A 22,752-nucleotide genomic window follows, 5' to 3' on the forward strand; every position below is an offset into this window, starting at 1 on the left:
TGTCATTCGATGCAGCTTGTTGATAACCTTTTGCTTCATTCCAATCGGTATCCCGCTAGGCGCACATATTGTTGGTGCGTCCAAATCAGCTAATCTCATGTAGTATGTAACAGATATCTTTATGCGACGTTCATCAATTGTGCACACAGGTGGCTGGCTGATGCAGAGTTGATGCAGAGCGCCCCCTGCACTGCACTGTTTCCCTCCTAAACTATGCTGTTTCCCACCTGAATTCTCTGTTCAATCTCTCGGACTGCTCGTTTAAAATAATGCACATTTCTAAAGCAGACTGTAAAGTCAGATCCTTCTGTTTCAGTAGCTGTTTTCGGAGTACATCGCTTTCTATGCCCCCTACCAGCCGATCTCTCAACGAGTTAGTCAGTAAATGCTCAAAAAGCACATTTTACTGTTAAGACCTTTAGTGTGTCCATGTAGGACTGGGTTGATTCAAACAGTTCCAGATTAGCAGAATTGTAATATTTGGAGGTCCAACATTTTTTTTAAGCGGGGAGCAGATTTCTTTAATTTCTGTAGGATAACTGCAGGGTCTTCTTCATGTTCTTCAGAAATTAATTCAAACAATCTAAACTTTGCGACCGCTGCAGGAGCTGAAAAATTCAGCAGAGTATAATAGACTTATACCCTTTTGGGTTTTTTTTAGACTGAGCTGTTGTAGCCATCTGGGATGGCAACTTCCCGATTACAAAATGGACACTTTGCAAAGATTGCAGGGAAAATGGACAATGCTGAGAAAACAAGCAGGTTCATAGCTTGTCTGTATATTGGAGCTGCAGCTCCCAGACAAGACCAAAACTGTAGGCCTATTAGCATAATAATGGCCCATCTCCGGGAACAAAAGAGTAACATTTGAGTAACCGATACTAAGGCAGACACCCCGGCGCCAGAGGAGACCGAAACAAAGCAGGCCAACCGCCACATAGGACACGCCCAGCCATCAGGGCACCCACCCCTTTACTGGATGAAATCAATAGGAATAATCAAGAAACGGCCCAATTAATTGGGGCCGAGCTCAAGGCCCGCCCAAAAGAGCGCAAAGCCCCTTTGGGTATAAGAAGGAGCCCCCAAGAGAGAATCGCTCTCTTGGACTTGGCTCTCACAGCGGAGAGACACATCCAACAGCTACACCAGAAGCAAGTAAGTCCAAGGTCAAAGCTCTCTACCGGATGGACAAACTTAGCTGTTCCCCTCTACCACTTTGACCCCAGCAGCCTCAGATCCGAACAATGGCCATTGTTCCTCTGACCGAGTGGGTGCCCGAAGCTAAGTATAGGCTTTAGCAGTAGTGATAGTTTAGTCTGTAGTATTTCGCGCATGAGTAGATATTGCTGTGTGTGTAAATAAATAGTATTGACTTTGAACTAACTAACTGGTGTACCAGCTCTTTGATCAGTATTCGGGTTTGAACCTTGTGGGGGTATCGAAAGATACCTGGCGACTCTAAAGCAAAAGTAATTAGAACTAAGGAAGGCGACCATATTGACCGCCATATTTAGAAACAACCAAAGAGAGCAACACTGTGCCACAGAAGATGATCCATTCCTGTTTGAATCTGTCCGTTACGTTCTCATCAAGGACAAGTGGGTCAATGTTTCGAAGTTCCTGTGCCGTACTGCCAGCCCTGACGCCATGTAGTCCTGCATGGTCCATTAAATTAATAACTGCACAAGGGGCTTTCAACAAATGTGAACTAGCTGGGCTTCAGATTTCTGACATTTGTTTTCTTAGCCATTACTCTATAGTAATGGCTCTATAGTGTGGCTTTTCAGCTAGCAAGGCTTTAGCCTTCTAAAGCCAAACACTTGTAGCAGAGCAGTAAGAGCTGCCTTCCCTCTCACTACCTATCTGCAAATGCAATCAAATTAGTTTAACTATAATTTAAAAGCTTCTCTACCTTACAAGACCCCAGTTCCTAAGCAATTTGGTTACAATTGATCAGAAACTGAACTGGACTAGATGGATAAATACTGTAGCTGCAAGAGCAGATCAAAGGCTAGGAATCCTGTGATGAGTAACTCACCTCCTGACTCCCCAAAGCCTGTCCACAAGGCACACGTCAGGAATGTGATGGAATACTAGCCACTTGCCTGGATGAGTCGAGCTCCAACAACACACAAGAAACTCAACATCATCCACCTCAAAGCAACCACCGCTTGATTGGCACTCTATCCACCACCTTAAACATTAACTCCCTCCACCACTGATGAACAATGGCAGTAGCATGTACCATCTACAAAATGCTCGGCAGGAACTCAGCAAGGCACCTTAAGCAGTACCCTTCAAACCCATGACCACTATCATCTAGAAGGACAATGGCAGGTGCATGGGAACGCCACCACCTGAATGTTCCTCTTCAAGTTACTCACCAGCCTGACTTCAAAATATATCGCCGTTCCTTCACTGTCGCTGGGGCAAAATCCTGGAACCCCTTCCCTAACAGCACTATGCGTGTATCTACACCAAATGGACTGCAGTGCTTCAAAAAGGCAGCTCACCACCATCTTCTCAAGGGGAACTAAGGATGGGACAATAAATGCTGTTCTAACCAGCTATGTCCACATCCAATGAATGGATACATTAAAAAAAAACACCAAGTTTGGAGGCATAGTTAATACAAAGAAGAAAGTGACAAAATACAGGAAGATATTAATAAACTTGCAGAGTGGGAGTATAATTGGCAAATAAATTTAATCATATCAAAGTATCAGCCCAGTGTATTCTCATAATAATGAATCAGGAGGTCACATGCCACTTGGATAGTATGTGTCCAAATGGGATAGAGGAGTAAAAGGAATCTAGGGTACAGATACACAAGTCAGTAAAGGTAGCTCCAATTCTAATTCTCTTCCCGCACCTATGGTGCAATAAGGCAGACTTTTGTGTTTCTATAGAACCACAGAATTCCTACAGTGCAGACGGAGACCATTCGGCCCACCGAGTCTGTACCGACCCTCTGAAAGAGCACCCTATCCGTACTCCCCTAACCTATCCCCATAACCCAAAACCCTACCTAACCTGCACATCTTTGGACTGTGGGAGGAAACCGGAGCACCCAGAAGACATGCGTAGACATGGGGAGAACATACAAACTCCACACGGACAGTCACCCAAGGCTGGACTGTCTATAGCTAGTAATTCCTGGAACAGGTCGTGAGTCTGTCACCAGGGGTTTATAGCTTGAGGGGTGCTACTGCACATCTAGCATGGCTGGCCAGGAATCCCTCCCCCTCTTAGCGCCAGCCATTGGCGTGTTTGGAAGGATTTGCAGGTCGACACTCAACCCGTTTGGCCACGTTACGAATGCACCTTCCTTGGTCATCAAGTCCTGGGGTGGGAGTTGAACCCGGAGCTTCTGGCTCTGAGGCAGGGAGGCTACCCACTGCGCCACAAGACCTCCAAAAAAGGTAGTGAACACAGGTCATTAAAAATAAACAAATTACTGAGGTTCATTTATAGCGCAACTGAATTGAAATCAACAAAGTATTATTAAACTTGAATTAAATCTTGGTTCAACCAAACTTGAAGTTACTGCACACAATTCTGGTTGTGATGCTATAAAAAGGAAAGAGGTATTAGAGAAGGCACAAAATATATTCACCAAAACTGAGGGGAACTATTTATCAGGAATGCTGAGCAGACTGAAAACCGCTTATTGTCACAAGTAGGCTTCAATGAAGTTGCTGTGAAAAGCCCCTAGTCGCCACATTCCGGCGCCTGTTCGGGGAGGCTGGTACAGGAATCAAACCATGCTGCTGGCCTGCCTTGGTCTGCTTTCAAAGCCAGCGATTTAGCCCTGTGCTAAACCAGCCCCGAGAGACTGGGGCTCTTTCATCAAAGAAAAATAAAGCTGAGGTGTGATCTGATTAAGATAATGAAAGGCATTGATGGGGTAGACAAAAGGAAATGTTTCCACTTGTGGGACAGTCCAAAACTAAAGGTCAGAAATGTAAATGAAAGTGTAGAGCTTACAGCAACACAAGGAATAGTTGATATGCTTTAAGGGAAAGCTAGATAACAACAAGGAATAAACAAATAGAAGTTTCTGCTGATTGGGTCAGATAAGGTGGGGCAGAAGACACATATATAGAGAATAAAAACAGCATAGGCCAGTTAGGCTGCTGCAAATCCCAATTCCTCGGACAACATTCCCAATGTCTTCTTGCCTCAATTGAACTGGGAAGACAAAGGACGGGAAGAAGAGTCAGGCAGACAGAAAGTTTGTTCAGAACTTACTGATGCAGATGCAGCAGGAATTTATAAAATGGGAATACTGACCACCAGCTGATTTTCTGTGAGCACCAGCTCCGTAAGGTTTCCACATTCGCCAATCGTGTCCGTCAACTGAACCAAACGATTCTGATCAAGCTTCAGAATGGAAAGGTGCTTTAGTTTTCCTGTTGGAAGTCAAGACGGGAAAAATAAGGAAGGAAACTTTCGCATGAAGATTTGTTGAGAAGTTATTTTGCGTATCAACTTGTTTTGAAATCCCATTTCTCAGGGAAGGTTTATACTTAGACGTTTCAGGGCCGACAATGGCAATCCCTCCCGAGTGTGGTTGAGATTTATAAACTCTATAACAGTGCAATAATCACAAAGCTAAAATTCTTTGGTCTCAGTTCGCTGGAAACATTTAGTTCGAATCACTTTTCATGGAATCCCTATAGTGCAGAAGGAGGCCATTCAGCCCAACGAGTGGGAACCGACCCTCCAAAAGGGCAATCTACTTGGGCCCACTCCCCTGCCCTATCCCGCGCGCATTGATCCACCTAACCTGCACATCATTGGACTGTGGGAGGAACCCAAAGCACCTGGAGGAAACCCATACAGACACAGGGAGAATGTGCAAACTCCACACAGATGTCACCCAAGGCCGGAATCAAACCATAGACTTTGGCACTGTGAGTCGGCAGTGCTAAGCAATGTGTAAATAATGTAATGATCTTAATTAAGGAACCAAGAAGTTTGGCATGGGTTAATAATCTTTATTGTCACAAGTAGGCTTACACTAACACTGCAATGAAGTTACTGTGAAAAGCCCCTAGTCGCCACATTCCAGCGCCTGTTCAGGTACACAGAGGAAGAATTCACCTAACAAGCACTTCTTTCGGGACTTGTGAGGGGTAACTGGAGCACCCAGAGGAAACCCACGCAGACACGGGGAGAACATGCAGACTTTGCACAGACAGTGACCCAAGATTTTCAACAAGTAATGTCTACATCACACAACTTGGTGTCAGTCTAATTGGATAAAGGAAATTTCATGCAACACCAATCCCTTCATAGACAAAAGAAAAAGAAACGATGAGAACCTGGGTGAGCTAAGAATAGAAATTCACGGTCTGGTATTTTCTTTCTAAACCATTCTACTGAGAGAGTGAAGAACCCTCAGACCTGTTATGAAATCACTACCAAAGTCACATTCCACATGTGTTACGATGGAATGGAGAAATAGCTTGCAATCTATTCATTATTTACCATTTATTCATGGTAAGGCAACCAAGGAAATCAGAAATCAAAGCCAAGTAAAACTGCCAGCTATACCACAACAAAAGTTAGCAATATATTTCCAAGATGAGTTTGGAGGGCATCATGTTTTTCACCAAGTTCAAAATACTTAAAGAAATATAGCAATAAGAAGTATTTTTTCCCTGTAATGGGGACTCTCACACAGCTCATCTTGCCTGTAATGGGGACTCTCACTCAGCTCATCTTGCCTGTAATGGGGACTCTCACACAGCTCATCTTGCCTGTAATGGGGACTCTCACACAGCTCATCTTGCCTGTAATGGGGACTCTCACACAGCTCATCTTGCCTGCAATGGGGACTCTCACACAGCTCATCTTGCCTGCAATGGGGACTCTCACACAGCTCATCTTGCCTGTAATGGGGACTCTCACACAGCTCATCTTGCCTGTAATGGGGACTCTCACACAGCTCATCTTGCCTGTAATGGGGACTCTCACACAGCTCATCTTGCCTGCAATGGGGACTCTCACACAGCTCATCTTGCCTGTAATGGGGACTCTCACACAGCTCATCTTGCCTGTAATGGGGACTCTCACACAGCTCATCTTGCCTGTAATGGGGACTCTCACACTCCTACTGCTGATGGGCATTTAATAAACTCCCTCGAGCCTGCTCCACCATTCAGTAAGGTCATGGCTGAACCGATAATGTTCTCAACCACACTTTCATTCCTCCTCCCCATAACCTTGACTTTTTTTCTGATCAAGGATGAGTCTAACTCAGCCTTGGAATATATTCACTGACCCAAATCCCCCATTTCTCTCAGAGGAATGCCAATGGTTAACGACCCTCAGACAAGAAATTGCTCCTCGTCTGCTTCTTGAATGGGAAACCACTCAGTTTGGAATTTTGCCACCTAGTTCTAGACTCCTTCACCATAACGCCCAACACCTCACTGCCACCACCTACCACCCACCACCCTAGCCCCCCCAAACCCCAGCCCCACAGAGGAAAACATAATCTCAGCATCTACCCTGTCAGCAAACTCAATGTCTGATATGTTTCAATAAGATCACCACAAATTAATAAAAGGAACTGTACATTTTCCTCAATGTACCAAACAGTGGGACAGACATATACATTTTCAGCACAGGAGGAGGTTATTCAACTCATCTTACCTGTAATGGGGAATCTCACACAACTAATCTTGCTTATAATGGGGACACTCAACCAGCTCATCTTCCCTGTAATGGGGACTCTCACCCAGTTCATCTTCCCTGTAATGAGGACTCTCGCACAGGTCATCTGGCCTGTAATGGGACCATCAGACAGCTCTTTTCCCTGTAATGCGGACTCTCACACAGCTCATCTTGCCTATAATGGGACCATCATACAGCTCTTTTTCCCTGTAATGGGGACTCTCACACAGCTCATCTTGCCTGTAATGGGGACTCTCACACAGCTCATCTTGCCTGTAATTGGGACTCTCACACAGCTCATCTTGCCTGTAATGGGGACTCTCACACTCCTACTGCAGATGGGCATTTAATAAAAGTGCTTTGTGTATTGCTGTGAGCGCTGTCAGTCACATATACAGGTAGCAGATATCCCTGGGAGATCAACAGAAGAACATACTTGGTTAATTGATAGATCTAAAACTGGATGGAAATATATTGCATGGAAATTAAACGACTGTGGCACATTATAATCTTCCCATACATACTGCACCAGTTTCACAAAACTGAACCTACCAATTCCACTGGGCAAAACTTCCAGTTGATTCTGTGAAACCAGCAGGTCGGTGAGCAAACCAAGACCACTAATCTCTTCCGGAAGTTTCTCCAGTTTATTTTCTGACACATCTAGACACAGCAAGTTTTTCAGGTTTCCAATTTCCTGTTTTAATTAAAAAGAAAACAAAACTCGTGTCCTTACATGAAAGTCGAGTGGTAAAGCATGTACTGCTGAGAAGAGCAATTTCTCTCCCGCTGATTACAAACACTTTTTTCCCCAAACAAAAAGCTTCTGTATTTGTAGTCAGCCATTTCTGAAATTCCAAAGTGGAAAGCGAGTCATTAATTGAGGTTTTGTTAATTTAGCGTCCAAGAGATTACGCAAAGGAAAACAGAAAGGGAACATTCAGCTAGCTAAATATTGTTTTAAAATTTATTTCTCAATTTCATTTGAAAACACAAATTTACATTTGCATCTTAAATGCGCCTGCACATTGGGTGAAAAGTTCAAAGCTTCTTCAGCTTTAGATTAGACCTCATCCATTAATGTTTACCCAACAACAACTAAATCTAAGGGACAAATATTGTCCGCATACACTTCCCATCTGTACTATTTGACTTTGTGTTATTGTATCATGCATTTATGATTTTTTTATGCTGCATTTTAAGAGGAAAATACATACCTAGAATTAGCACTCTTGAGTGCAATATGACCACTGGGTTTCCACAATTCCCTCAAAAAGCTCAACATTTTTCTCCACCCATTTTTACTATGGGACCTTGTCATATGGACTGTGCAATCATGTGAATGTACAACCAGCTCCTTGAACACACTAAACCAGCTTGGCCGCCAACTTGATTATTAGTTTCACTTTCATATGGGAAGTTGATGTTTTTATGTATTTATCACTTATTTAAAAATGCAACAATGTTCACATCTCTCTAATTGTTGCTTCATTTCAAAATGGCTTCCCTACATTGACGTTTGGACTCCAGCGATTGGCTGTGTTACTTCCTAAACTGTTGGCTGCTTATTTCCTTGCCTATTCCACAGAGCACCCAAATAGCTACCTTTTGAAATCAAAATATTTCAATAAAATGTAAATTCACCTTTCTAACGCCTGAAGTTTTGGAAGGCCTCATTTCACTTACCTCCCGGGGAAGTGGAGATATCCCTCCCGGGGAAGAGGAGATATCCCTCCCGGGGAAGTGGAGATATCCCTCCAATAATCACATTTGCTTCCACTTTTTTTTGGGTGGTGATCCACCATGGAACCTGGCACTTTCTATTCAACCCCCCAGAATAGCCTAAATTATGATCACCCCCTCCTATCTCAGCACTAGCTGAAATCTCCCCAATGGCACATACTGAAATAGGTGACCTCTGATCTAGCCCACATCTTCTAGTCCCTGCAATGACCCTGGTGCCTCGAGGCAAACATTATGCCACAGCATTGATTCAAGTCCAGTCCTCTGTGAAATGAGCAGCAATTTTCATTTTAATACTCAGCCCAATCATATAGAAGCTTCTCCACTTCCTTCCCTACACCCCAATAAAAGGACAGAACGTGTTTCCAGAACTCCTAATCCTCTGAATCAGCCTTTTACTCCCACCTGCATGCCACAGGATTTTTATTTGGAAATTCCCTTTCCCACCACAGCTCACAGCCTAACCAATGTCCCTCCTACCCATTTCCACAAACAGCTCTGCCTCTCTTCCACGGAACATTTCCATATTTCCAGAATACGGAACCTACAGAACTTACAGTGCAGAAGCAGGCCATTCGGCCCAGCGAGTCTGCACCGGCCCTTGGAAAGGGCACCCTACTTAAGCCCATAACTCCACCCTATCCCCGTAACTCAGTAACCCCACCTAACCTTTTTGGACACTGAGGGGCAATTTATCATGGCCAATCCACCTAACCTGCACTTCTTTGGACTGTGGGAGGAAACCGGAACACCCGGAGGAAACCCAAGCAGACACGGGGAGAATGTGCAGACTCCGCACAGACAGTGACCGAAGCCGGGAATCGAACCTGGGACCCTCGAATCAACATTGCAAACCACTGTGCTACCGTGCCGCCCCACCTCCCCAGCATTGCCTTAATGCTCTCTCTGTCTCGCCACTTCCACGTCAGCATTTGAACTTTAGGTGGGTGTGAAGGGATGCCAAAAGGCGAACACAGTCTTCTAGATCTCTGTGCTAACTGACTCGCTTGTCCATTATTTCCATTGTTATTGACCAACTAAAACATCTTTGTTTATGTGCAAGCCCTGCTTTTATAGGGTAGTGGTACTCTTTCAGAAATCAGGAGAGGGGTTTCTGGTTGGTGGGCTGGGTAGGGAGGCGGGGGGAGGGTGAGGGGTTGGTGGGTGGTGAGTGTTCAGGTGTCACCCAGAGAAAAACGCTTCAAGGCCTTTACTAAGTGTTTGCAACAACCAGGTGATACCTGTCAAGGCAATGAAACAATTACTTTATGTTGAAAGAGCATTAATGCCTCGAGAGAGAGAGAGGAAAACACTTGTCCCGCTAACCTTGAAAAACAAGCCTACTTTTAGCTGAGACGATCATGAAAAGGCTCACAAGTCATGTTTGCCTCCACACCTGTCTACAAAGAAAGCACAGAATTGCCTATGTAACAACGAGGAAGTATTATTGGTTAGTGACAAAGATGACGACAAACTTAGCTACGAGTCACATAAATTTCAATAGTTCACCATCAAGCTTTTCGAAATTTGGAGTAGGTAAAGCAACCCTCGAGGTTTTGATGGGAAAATATTATGAACATGGACGTTTTTCAGCCCAAGCATTCTTCAAATGGAAGTACAGCTGGGTGATAAATCAAAGGCTTAAATAAACTACACTTAAAAAGTAGAAGGACCAAGATTGTAATTAACTGAACAACAGCCAAGAAACAGTACCTGAATAAAAAAATCAAAAGACCAAGAGGAGGGCAATTCCGATCAACAAGCACATTTGCAGCATTGAAGGATAGACAGTAATTGCAGAACAAGCTTACCGCAGGCAATTCCACTAGTTGGTTCCCATCCAGCCACAAATCCTTTAGGTTTGAAAGTGATCCTGTAGTTTCTGGCTGCAAGTAAGAAAGTTAAAAACTGACTAGTCGCTGCAATACGACCGTGAAAGCGGCACTGCTCACTTCACAGGAAAAACATTCAGAAACGTTTAAAAAAATCTTAAAGCACGGCACAATGTTTCAGAAACATTACCCTCTCCGATTCTGGCAAATATTCATGGCAGGTTTCAATGACTGGAAGTATCGGCTGAGGGCAAATTGCCATTTAACTTTCACATGTAAGGACTGGATAAGCTAAGTGCAGCTGAAACGCACACCGGAGCACAGATTAAAGAACATTGCAAACTGGGGTCTCAACTGAGGCCACATTGATGGGGGTGATGACATTTAACATTTACATTTTTCACAATATTCTTTTAAGGAAGCAGTAAACAACTGCGAACATTACTGTTATGCCGGGAAATGCGGCTAGTCCCTGAAGCAAGTCGAAGATTGGAGAAGCGCTGCTTTTGGGAGGGATGTCGCAGAAATGGAAAGAATAGAAGCAATCTCTCAACCAATTACTTCACGTTGGTGCAAATGAAGAGCCAAATTATTCAAGGACCACACAATCAATCCACTCAACAATTTTGCGATCCATGTCCTGGACCAATTTGCAGAGAAGGTCAATAAATAATAATAATCTTTATCGTCACAAGTAGGCTTACATTAACACTGTAATGAAGTTACTGTGAAAAGCCCCTAGTTGCCACATTCCAGCACCTGTTCGGGTTCACGGAGGGAGAATATCCAATTTAACTAACAGTCTTTTGGGATTTGTGGGAGGAAACCGGAGCACCCGGAGGAAACCCACACAGACACCGAGAACGTGCAGATTCTGCAGACAGTGACCCATGCCAGGAATCGAACCTGGGACCTTGCAGTTGTGAAACAACAGTGCTAACCACTGTGCTGCCCTCTCTCCCCCAAATACCCTTTGTGGCACAACCTTTTTTAACATTGGCCTTAATGGAATTCAGAGACTGTCTAATTCAGTGAGCTTATGAATTCTATTCAGAATTAGCCTACTGGAATAAAGGATTGTTTCATAAATGTCCTGAATGAATGTTTTGAGCCATCCCAAATAAAAGTCATTCAAGTGAAAATCTCTTAGACTGAACACGCAACGTTCTAAAAAGCTACAGAAAGTCTGCATTAGTACTCTTACTGAAGTCAAAGCTGTAGTTACTATTATCCAAGCTTCAAGCACTTTTGCACAAAAATTTCTGAAGCCGCATACAAAGCAGTCGGACATCGGTGTTGCACTCTGGTACTTGTCTCGTGCTCTATGTCAAGGTCGACTCACGTAGGCGAATTCTCGCTACTCTATGAATGAAAAGCGTGACCTTACACCAACATACTTTCCGGTGCAGCGACATCATCCAGGGTTCAAATTGAACCCTTGTTATTGTACTGAGCTTACTGGATATAAAAGTCTTCCCGCCATCTCCCAGATTTTATATAATGGTGAAAAAACAAGCACCAGCAATTTAGATTATAGACGAGAGAACAGATTTCTTAAGAATTACAAATAAGCAGCAGCGTGCCGCAGGTACATATATAGATATATGTTGGTAATCATAGACAGCTATTGCGCTACTCCTGAAGTTATGGTACAGTGAATCAGACATTACAAATTGCTGAGTTAACATTTCAGATTAGATTTTCCATCCTGCTGCAGTTGCAAACTCTCGCCACAAAGTGGCTTTGGGGGATGTGTCGAGTCCCTCAACTCCATCATCTTCTTGATTATTTCTTTCTCCACATCTCATGTATAATCATGTTCCTGAACTGATTATCCCCATCATGGTGCCAGTGAGGCCGTGTCAGACAGACGCTGTAATGCAATACTTGATATTTCCAGTTCTTCATCACAATGGACCTCAGTCTCAATTGTGCCCTTTTAATTTTTTCAACTCTTTAGCAAGTATATTAACACTCCAAATGTAAGAACGTATAATGTTACTGGAAGAAAAACTTAGTTAAATTGAATCTGGAAGTGCTGTGGAGAATTCCCGTGTAAGTGAGTGTTTAATTAATGAGCTTTCTTTTCCACAAGAAAGCAAAACAAGATATTTGTTTAGCGTACTTTTTTTACTTGGTGGTAAACAAAAATACATCTGCCCAAAATTTCAACAGCCACTGAAATAATCTTACATGTGTGTGACATCTGGGTTCCAGTATGTGTCACCTCATCACTTTCACACAAGGGAAAGCACGTCCGAGTAAAAACAGCAAGTGCTGGGAAAACGCAGCCGCCCTGGTAGCATCTGTAGACAGAGTGTCCACTCTGACTTCTTTTGTTCCGAAAAAGTCATATTGGACTCGAAACACTAGCTCTGTTTCTGTCTCCATGGATGCTGCCAGATCTGCTGAGTTTTTCCAGCACTTTCTACGTTTATTCCAGACTTTCAGTATCTGCAGAATTTGGTTTTTATTAAAGCACATTAGGGCTTCGGTTTGGAAGGAGCAAGAAACTCAGGCCTGGGAAGAGGGGAATGGGCGGCAGCGCCGGGATGTAGTTCTGTCTGAATTAAAATGAGCTAATTTGTATTTATTAGAACTGTGATCCATATGTTGGTAGATTAAATGCTGCTCAATACCGGACTATATTTCTGTTGACAGTGGATATCTGAGGCAAAAGCTGGGCCGCACAACCTCTCAATTTTATTTATTGAAGTGATACAGAACAAGACATTGCCAAGAATAGCTTGCTTGGCAGGTTTAAAGATAGCAGCATCAGTGCCAACAGATGGAACACGTTGAGAAATAGCACCATTTCAACATGGGGCGATTGAGCATATGTTAGGTCCTACCTTCAAGCACTGAAAATTCAATGGAGAGGAGTCTCGAGAGGTTTTTTCACAGGGTTTTATATGCAAACTCTTACAGTGTATTGCTGTGCGCAAGTCCCAATAGAATCAATATTTTTTTTTTTATTGCTTTTATCCAATTTTTCAGACAACTTGTAGACAAACAAGTCTAACAAACTGTAACAGGCCTCCTTTCCAAGACCTGGTTCAGCTCAACACCATGGCTGGGCGGTCCACTGGATTACAATAATGACCCAGGAATTATAAAGATAGTGGAGGTCAGCAGGATAGTTAATGGAAGAAAGAGTTCCATCCCTACAAAGCAATAGGACATCAGTGTTGTGCTTCTAGTTTTTGTCTGCTGCTCATGCTCAGTGTCAAGGGTGACTCATGTAGGTGAACTCTCACTTCTTTATGAATGAAAGGTTTGACCTTACACCTACACATCTTCCGGTGCAGTAGCATCATCCAAAGCTGAAATTCAACCCTTGCTATTGTATATAGTTTACTGGCTATAAAAGTCCTCCGATGATCGCCCAGATTTTGTACTTAGGAAAAACAAGCACCAGCAATTTAATTATAAACGAGAGGACAAGTTTATTAAGAAAGCCTGGGACATGACAGTCAGTGGCTTTGATACCTTGTCCTACTGGTTAAACTTTTCTCACAAGTTCATAAGAGGTCAATGTATTCAATTGGCTCAAATGACTATCCATGAAGTTACCAATTGCATTTTGTTTGCTCCACTGGTCTGTGCTTGACCCAAGATGTGGATTACATATTCACATTTTACTCATTCTAGCCATCTGGAATACTGTTGGAGTCATAAATATCCATCAAATAATGTACGTTCGCTATCCTATCTGTATTTGTCTTTTACTGTCCTGTTAAATATCTTAAAATCTCAACAACATCGTCTTATGTCCAAGTAATAGAGAATGCTAAAAAATAGCAGGAAAGAGGGCAGCACGGTGGCCCAGTGGGTTGGCCTTGCTGCCCGCGGCGCCGAGGTGACAGGTTCGATGCCGGCTCTGGGTCACTGGGCAAACTCCACAATTCTCCCCGTGTTTGCGTAGGTTTCGCCCCCACAACCCAAAAATGTGCAGGCTAGGTGGATTGGCCCCTTAATTAGAAAAAATGAATTGGGTACTCTAAATTTATTTTTTTTAAAGTACCAGAAAAGGGAAAGTCATTGGGTGAAACAATTAATGAATCTTTCATACTGGCCATTTCATGTTCCCTCAGGCAATGGCGTCATACCAAAAACATCACCTAAATCAGACAAATGTGCATCAGCAAGCCAATAGCAAAATCATCTTGAGAAAGTATCTAAAACTGGTATCAAGGTACATTAGTGCAGGGTACAGAATTTCTTTTGGTTCATTCAAATGTCATGAACTTCTGACCCTTTGACGAATGAAAAACCCAAACTAAAAGTTAGTCACAAACAACAAGACTTTTGTTTGCTGCTAAAAACAGAAAAAGATGAACTTGAACAGCAACAAGTCACAGACCTTTGTCTACTGCTCAAGAAAAGAACAGAAAACAAGGCAAAGACTCATGACGTGGACAGTGCAAACAAAAAAAAAAGTGCAAGCCGGTTTTACTTCAAAACTGTATACAAAGGCAACGAACTGTGCAACTGGGAAGAGAGGCTGCATGAAGATAGCACGGAAGAATCAATTTGGAAATTATTCCCAGGCTCTCATCCATGAGGATCTGGTCAACCTACGTTCTGATCAGTGTTCCCAGTTGTAAGAATGATGTAGATCTGTTGACTACTGTTGTTCGGCATCAAATAGTGTTTGCTGATCTTGATATAGTTTCTGTGGTGTTTGTACTCATTCAGTTACAACTCGGCCAAATTATTACAACTATCATTTAAAATAGGCATTGCAAGCTCCTCCAAAAGCAAATGCAAAAACGCCTCTGGTAATAATAATAATAATCTTTATTAGTGTTACAAGTAGGCTTACATTAACATTGCAATGAAGTTACTCTGAAAATCCCCTAGTCGCCACACTCCAGCGCCTGCTCAGGTACACTGAGGGAGAATTCAGAAGGTCCAATTCACCAAACAAGCACAGGAAGACCAAAGCCCTTGTCTTCATTTCCCATCACAAACTGTATTCCGTAGCTATTGTCTCAATCCCTCTCCCTGGCAACCGCCCGAGGCCAAACCTACCTTTAATCAAGATAAGCTTCCGAACACATATCCGCACCATTACCAAAACTACCTGTTTCCACCTCCTTAGCATCGCTTAACGCTGCCTCTGCCCCAGCTCACCGTGCTGAAACCCTTGCACATGTTTTTCGTACTTCCAAATGCGACTGTTCCAACAAACTCTTGGCCAGTCATCCACCTTCCATAAGCTTGAGGTGATCAGAAAACCTGCTGCCCACATCCCAACTCACACTAAATCTTAAAATAAGCAAGATACTGCCAAGGATGCTGCAATGCTCCAGCGAAGGACAGCACAAGCTGGAGGAACATCTCAATTTCCGTTTGGCTACGCTGCAGTCTAAGGGAAGTCTGGTTCAGCAGCTTTACGTTCTAACCTTTCTCCTCCATCTTAAACCCCTCTCTACTCTTTGCCTTTGGAAAAAATATTTCACACATGTATTGCCTCAATGCAAAACATGCCCCCCCCCTCACACCTAACCACCTGTCACTTGTTCTTAAAGTTGCTCCTTTTCATTGTACTTTCTTTTTCTCTAATACATTCTCGCTCCCTTCAGTTCTGACGATGAATTCATGACTCGAAACGTTTTCTCCTGATGCTAAGTTTTTCCAGCTTCCTTTGTTCTTGTTTCAGATTCCAGTGTTTGCAGTGTTTTCCTTATTTTAGCATTTAATTCTCTTCCAGGACTGCCTTCCTTGAAAAAGTACTGCTCTTCACTCCAATGGGATTTCCTTTTGTCTCTTTTGCCATGTTCACCTTCATTGGTTTCCATAGTTACTTCTGCCTCAACACACTATTGCTCGTGGGTTCCGGGTGCGGCGATGACCAGCTGAGTCGCACGTTTCGGCAGCTCCCGGTGAAACGGACTTTTGGGCTCTTGATAGGAGCCCCAACGGCAATTTTGACGGCTAAAAACACTGTGCGGTAAACCAGAAGGGAATCCCCCCTGGATACGGATGGAAAAAGGAGGAGAAAGTGGCCGGATTGCAGTGGATCCTTTAGAACAGCGGCAAGGAAGGCAAGCAAAAACCAAGATGGCGTCGGAAGGTGGCAGTTTAACATGGGGCCCTGAACAACAAGAGTTCTTGAAATGCTGTGTGGAAGAGCTCAAAAAGGAAATGAAGAAAGAGCTGTTGGCCCCGATACTACAGGTGATCGAAGGGCTAAAGGAGGAACAAAAGACCCAGGAGCGGGAGCTTCGGGTCGTGAAGGCAAAGGCAGCCGAGAATGAGGACGACATACAGGGCCTGGTGGTGAAGACGGAGACGCAGGAGGCACATCAGAAACGATGTGTGGAAAGGTTGGAGGCACTGGAGAACAACGCAAGGAGGAACAACCTGAGGATTCTTGGTCTTCCTGAAGGTGTGGAGGGAGCGGACGTCGGGGCATATGTGAGCACGATGCTGCACTCGTTAATGGGAACGGAGGCCCCGGCGGGTCCGTTGGAGGTGGAGGGAGCATACCGAGTGATGGCGCGAGGGCCGAGAGCAGGAGAAATTCCCAGAGCCATAGTGGTGAGGTTCCTCCGTTTTAAGGATAGAGAAATGGTCCTTAGATGGGCAAAGAAAACTCGGAGCAGTAAATGGGAGAACGCGGTGATCCGCGTTTATCAAGACTGGAGTGCGGAGGTGGCGAGAAGGAGGGCGAGCTTTAATCGGGCCAAGGCGGTGCTTCATAAAAAGAAGATAAAATTTGGAATGCTGCAACCGGCAAGACTGTGGGTCACATATCGAGGGAGGCACCACTACTTTGAGATGGCGGATGAAGCGTGGACTTTTATTGTGGAAGAAAAACTGGAATGAGCGGGTTATTAAAAAGAACGTTTGAACAGAGTGGTGGGGCGAATGTGGGGGGCAAAGAGGGGGGTTAAAAAGGGGGGAAAGAGGAGTTTTATGTACTAATCCTGCGATGTGGTAACTTTTCTCTCTCCCACAGGTGGTGATGGGGGGAGGAGGGGAGGTGGAGGAGATGGGGCGTTGGCCATTGGGGGCGGGGCCAAGGGAGAAGCGCGGGCTTGGTTCCCGCGCTATGATAATCATGGCGGGAATAGAGAAGCAGGAAGGAGGGGGCGTCGCACGGTGCGAGCCGAGGTCACGGGGGGGAAGCCGAGGTCGGCCAGAGTTTGCTGACTTCTGGGAGCAACATGGGGGGAGTAATTACGCTAGCGGGGGATCTAGCGGGGGGGGCGGGTGGGGGGGGGGAATTACTGGGTTGCTGCTGCTGGGGAGAGGGGGGAGCTGGTATGGGAGTGGATGGGCGGGGGGGCACCGCCTGGGGGAGATACAGCTGCGTGGGAACCGGGTGAGGAGCTGGAAAAAGGTGATGGCTAATCGACAAGGGGGGGGTGGGGTAGGAAGCCCCCCAACACGGCTGATCACGTGGAACGCGAGAGGGCTGAACGGGCCGATAAAGAGGGCACAGGTACTCGCACACCTTAAGAAACTTAAGGCAGATGTGGTTATGTTACAGGAAACGCACCTGAAACTGATAGACCAGGTTAGGCTATGCAAAGGATGGGTGGGGCAGGTGTTCCATTCGGGGCTAGATGCGAAAAACAGGGGGGTGGCTATATTAGTGGGGAAGTGGGTAATGTTCGAGGCAAAGACTATAGTGGCGGATAACGGGGGCAGATACGTGATGGTGAGTGGCAAACTACAGGGGGAGACGGTGGTTTTGGTAAACGTATATGCCCCGAACTGGGATGGTGCCAATTTTATGAGGCGGATGCTAGGACGCATTCCGGACCTAGAGATGGGAAAGTTGATAATGGGGGGAGATTTTAATACGGTGTTGGAACCAGGGCTGGATAGGTCGAAGTCCAGGACTGGAAGGAGGCCGGCAGCAGCCAAGGTACTTAAAGATTTTATGGAGCAGATGGGAGGTGTAGACCCGTGGAGATTTAGCAGACCTAGGAGTAAGGAGTTCTCGTTTTTCTCCTATGTCCATAAAGTCTACTCGCGAATAGACTTTTTTGTGCTGGGAAGGGCGTTGATCCCGAAGGGGAGGGGAACGGAGTATACGGCTATAGCCATTTCGGATCACGCTCCACACTGGGTAGACTTGGAGATAGGGGAGGAAACAGGAGGGCGCCCACCCTGGAGAATGGACATGGGACTAATGGCAGATGAGGGGGTGTGTCTAAGGGTGAGGGGGTGCATTGAAAAGTACTTGGAACTCAATGATAATGGGGAGGTCCAGGTGGGAGTGGTCTGGGAGGCGTTGAAGGCGGTGGTTAGAGGGGAGCTGAAATCAATAAGGGCACATAAAGGGAAGCAGGAGAGTAAGGAACGGGAGCGGTTGCTGCAAGAACTTTTGAGGGTGGACAGACAATATGCGGAAGCACCGGAGGAGGGACTGTACAGGGAAAGGCAAAGGCTACATGTAGAATTTGACTTGCTGACTACGGGCACTGCAGAGGCACAATGGAGGAAGGCGCAGGGTGTACAGTACGAATATGGGGAGAAGGCGAGCAGGTTGCTGGCACACCAATTGAGGAAAAGGGGAGCAGCGAGGGAAATAGGGGGAGTGAGGGATGAGGAAGGAGAGATGGAGCAGGGAGCGGAGAGAGTGAATGGAGTGTTCAAGACATTTTATAAAAAATTATATGAAGCTCAACCCCCGGATGGGAGGGAGAGAATGATGGGCTTCTTGGATCGGCTGGAATTTCCCAAGGTGGAAGAGCAGGAAAGGGTGGGACTGGGAGCACAGATCGAGGTAGAAGAAGTGGTGAAAGGAATTAGGAGCATGCAGGCGGGAAAGGCCCCGGGACCGGATGGATTCCCAGTCGAATTCTATAGAAAATATGTGGACTTGCTCGCCCCGGTATTGACGAGGACCTTTAATGAGGCAAAGGAAAGGGGACAACTGCCCCCGACTATGTCTGAAGCAACGATATCGCTTCTCTTAAAGAAGGAAAAGGACCCGCTACAATGCGGGTCCTATAGACCTATTTCCCTCCTAAATGTAGATGCCAAGATCCTGGCCAAGGTAATGGCAATGAGAATAGAGGAATGTGTCCCGGGGGTGGTCCACGAGGACCAAACTGGGTTTGTGAAGGGGAGACAGCTGAACACGAATATACGGAGGTTGTTAGGGGTAATGATGATGGCCCCACCAGAGGGAGAAACGGAGATAGCAGTGGCGATGGATGCCGAGAAAGCATTTGATAGAGTGGAGTGGGATTATTTGTGGGAGGTGTTGAGGAGATTTGGTTTTGGAGTGGGGTATGTTAGATGGGTGCAGCTGTTGTATAGGGCCCCAATGGCGAGCGTGGTCACGAATGGACGGGGATCTGCATATTTTCGGCTCCATAGAGGGACAAGGCAGGGATGCCCTCTGTCCCCATTATTGTTTTCACTGGCGATTGAGCCCCTGGCGATAGCGTTGAGGGGTTCCAAGAAGTGGAGGGGAGTACTTAGAGGAGGAGAAGAACACCGGGTATCTTTGTTTGCGGACGATTTGCTACTATACGTGGCAGACCCGGCGGAGGGGATGCCAGAAATAATGCGGATACTTGGGGAGTTTGGGGATTTTTCAGGGTATAAATTGAACATGGGGAAAAGTGAGTTGTTTGTGGTGCATCCAGGGGAGCAGAGTAGAGAAATAGAGGACCTACCGTTGAGGAAGGTAACAAGGGACTTTCGTTACCTGGGGATCCAGATAGCCAAGAATTGGGGCACATTGCATAGATTAAATTTAACGCGGTTGGTGGAACAAATGGAGGAGGATTTCAAGAGATGGGATATGGTATCCCTGTCACTGGCAGGGAGGGTGCAGGCGGTTAAGATGGTGGTCCTCCCGAGATTCCTCTTTGTGTTTCAGTGCCTCCCGGTGGTGATCACGAAGGCTGTTTTTAAAAGGATTGAAAAGAGCATCATGGGTTTTGTGTGGGCCGGGAAGACCCCGAGAGTGAGGAAGGGATTCTTACAGCGTAGCAGGGATAGGGGGGGGGCTAGCACTACCGAGCCTAAGTGAGTATTATTGGGCCGCTAATATTTCAATGGTGAGTAAGTGGATGGGAGAGGAGGAGGGAGCGGCGTGGAAGAGATTAGAGAGGGCGTCCTGTAGGGAGACTAGCCTACAGGCTATGGTGACAGCCCCATTGCCGTTCTCACCGAGGAACTACACCACAAGCCCGGTGGTGGTGGCTACACTGAAGATTTGGGGACAGTGGAGACGGCATAGGGGAAAGACTGGAGCCTTGGGGGGGTCCCCGATAAGAAACAACCATAGGTTTGCCCCGGGGGGAATGGATGGGGGATATGGAATGTGGCAAAGAGCAGGAATAACGCAACTGAAAGATCTGTTTGTGGATGGGAAGCTCGCGAGTCTGGGAGCGCTGACCGAGAAATATGGGTTGCCCCAAGGGAATGCATTCAGGTATATGCAACTGAGGGCTTTTGCGAGGCAACAGGTGAGGGAATTCCCGCAGCTCCCGACACAAGAGGTGCAGGGCAGAGTGATCTCAAAGACATGGGTGGGGGATGGTAAGGTGTCAGATATATATAGGGAAATGAGGGACGAAGGGGAGACTATGGTAGATGAACTAAAAGGGAAATGGGAAGAAGAGCTGGGGGAGGAGATCGAGGAGGGGCTGTGGGCAGATGCCCTGAGCAGGGTAAACCCGTCGTCCTCGTGTGCCAGGCTAAGCCTGATTCAGTTTAAGGTATTACACAGGGCGCATATGACTGGAGCATTTTGGGGTGGAGGATAGGTGTGCGAGGTGCTCGAGAAGCCCAGCGAATCATACCCATATGTTTTGGTCATGCCCGACACTACAGGGGTTTTGGATGGGGGTGACAAAGGTGCTTTCAAAAGTAGTAGGGGTCCGGGTCAAACCAAGCTGGGGGTTGGCTATATTTGGGGTTGCACAAGAGCCGGGAGTGCAGGAGGCGAGAGAGGCCGATGCTTTGGCCTTTGCGTCCCTAGTAGCCCGGCGCAGGATATTGCTCATGTGGAAAGAAGCCAAGCCCCCGGAGGTGGAGACCTGGATAAATGACATGGCGGGGTTTATAAAGCTAGAGCGGATTAAGTTCGTCCTAAGGGGGTCGGCTCAAGGGTTCACCAGGCGGTGGCAACCGTTCGTCGAATGCAGCAGCAGCAGCCCAGGATCAGGGGGGGGGGGGGGGGGAGGAACCAGAAGGACTCTCAGGGTTGTTAATATATACTGTATAATATGTATAGGTCGTTGCTACAGATAATTATATATTGGACTGTTAAATTATATTTTTGGAGAGTGTTACTTGTGATAAGGCAGTTGCCAATTAGGGTTAGTTTTCATTTTTGTTATTTATTATTGATTCATTCAATTTTTGTTTATAAAATAGGTCATTGTTATTTGTGTTGTTATAATATTGTGTAAAGGATGCACAATGTACTGTGTTGGTTGACCAAAAATTTTCAATAAAATATTTACACAAAAAAACTCACTATTGCTTGTGATGATATGCATAAAACAATTCCGTACATATTATACATAACCTCCGACCACCAGGTGCCAGTGTAAACCTACCACGTGGGTTATTTCCTTCCTCAGCTATTATCGCTGCCTCTGGCTCACCCTACATGGATTCCAACAAGTTCCATCCCTCATGTTTTGAATCCGCCCAGGTTTACAAGTATTTCCAGGACTGTTCCTCAGACTGTTGCTCGCACCACATTCCGAGGACCATGCACAGTGCCATGCACCGCCATATGTACACACTCAACCTGTCCCTCCAGCAGCACCAACTCACCCTCTCTCAATGCTACGCTTGTCCCCAGATCCATTTTCCTCTTCATCCCATCGGAGGCCTTAACAAGAAGCTTTTTAACTACCTTTCAGGTCTTACGGAACGCAAGCTTCACCTTACTGATACCAATGACCATCCTGGACCCTCCACACTTTGCCATCCCTCGGACCCCATTCCTTCTTGTAAGCCCAGCCCCTGCTGTGTATTCACCATACTCTCTGATGCAGAATGCTCTCTACTCAGCAAGGAGTTTCATTCCCCTTATGTCTTCACTTCAATTAATTCTGGTCTCGGCACGATGCTGAACCTTTCTTCCATCGCCTCAACCTCCGACCACCAACATTCATTTTTTAAAAAAATAATTTTTATTCAAATTTTCACAAAATATCAACAACAACCCCCCCCCCACCCCTTGTATACACAAATAATAACAGCCATCATCAATACAAAAGCAAAACATACACGCCCACTCAAGAAAAACGAACGTCCCCCCGCCCCCCCCCCCCCCCCCCCCCCGCATTGCTGTAGCTGCTGTCCATCTCCTAACGCTCTGCTAGGAAGTCTAGGAACGGTTGCCACCGGCTGAAGAACCCTTGCATCGATCCCCTTAAGGCAAATTTCACCCTCTCCAATTTAATAAACCCCGCCATATTGTTGATCCAGGATTCCTCGCTTGGGGGCCTCGCACCCCTCCACTGAAGAAGAATCCTTCGCCAGGCTACCAGGGACA

General features: G+C 45.7%; 1 protein-coding gene across 3 annotated transcripts in view; it reads right to left on the reverse strand.

Annotated features, from left to right (window-relative positions):
* Nucleotides 1-22,752, reverse strand: part of lrrc1 (leucine rich repeat containing 1) — a 322,043-nt gene that overhangs the window by 148,929 nt on the left and 150,362 nt on the right. For all 3 annotated transcript variants that reach the window (XM_072498577.1, XM_072498579.1, XM_072498578.1), the window contains exons 7-9: nt 10,239-10,313; nt 7,237-7,381; nt 4,294-4,412 (exon numbers count right to left, since the gene is read on the reverse strand). In XM_072498577.1, the coding sequence (XP_072354678.1) occupies nt 4,294-4,412; nt 7,237-7,381; nt 10,239-10,313 (339 nt within the window). The remainder of the gene's footprint in view (nt 1-4,293; nt 4,413-7,236; nt 7,382-10,238; nt 10,314-22,752) is intronic.

This window comes from Scyliorhinus torazame, chromosome 4 (assembly GCF_047496885.1).
Source record: "Scyliorhinus torazame isolate Kashiwa2021f chromosome 4, sScyTor2.1, whole genome shotgun sequence".
Taxonomy (NCBI): domain Eukaryota; kingdom Metazoa; phylum Chordata; class Chondrichthyes; order Carcharhiniformes; family Scyliorhinidae; genus Scyliorhinus; species Scyliorhinus torazame.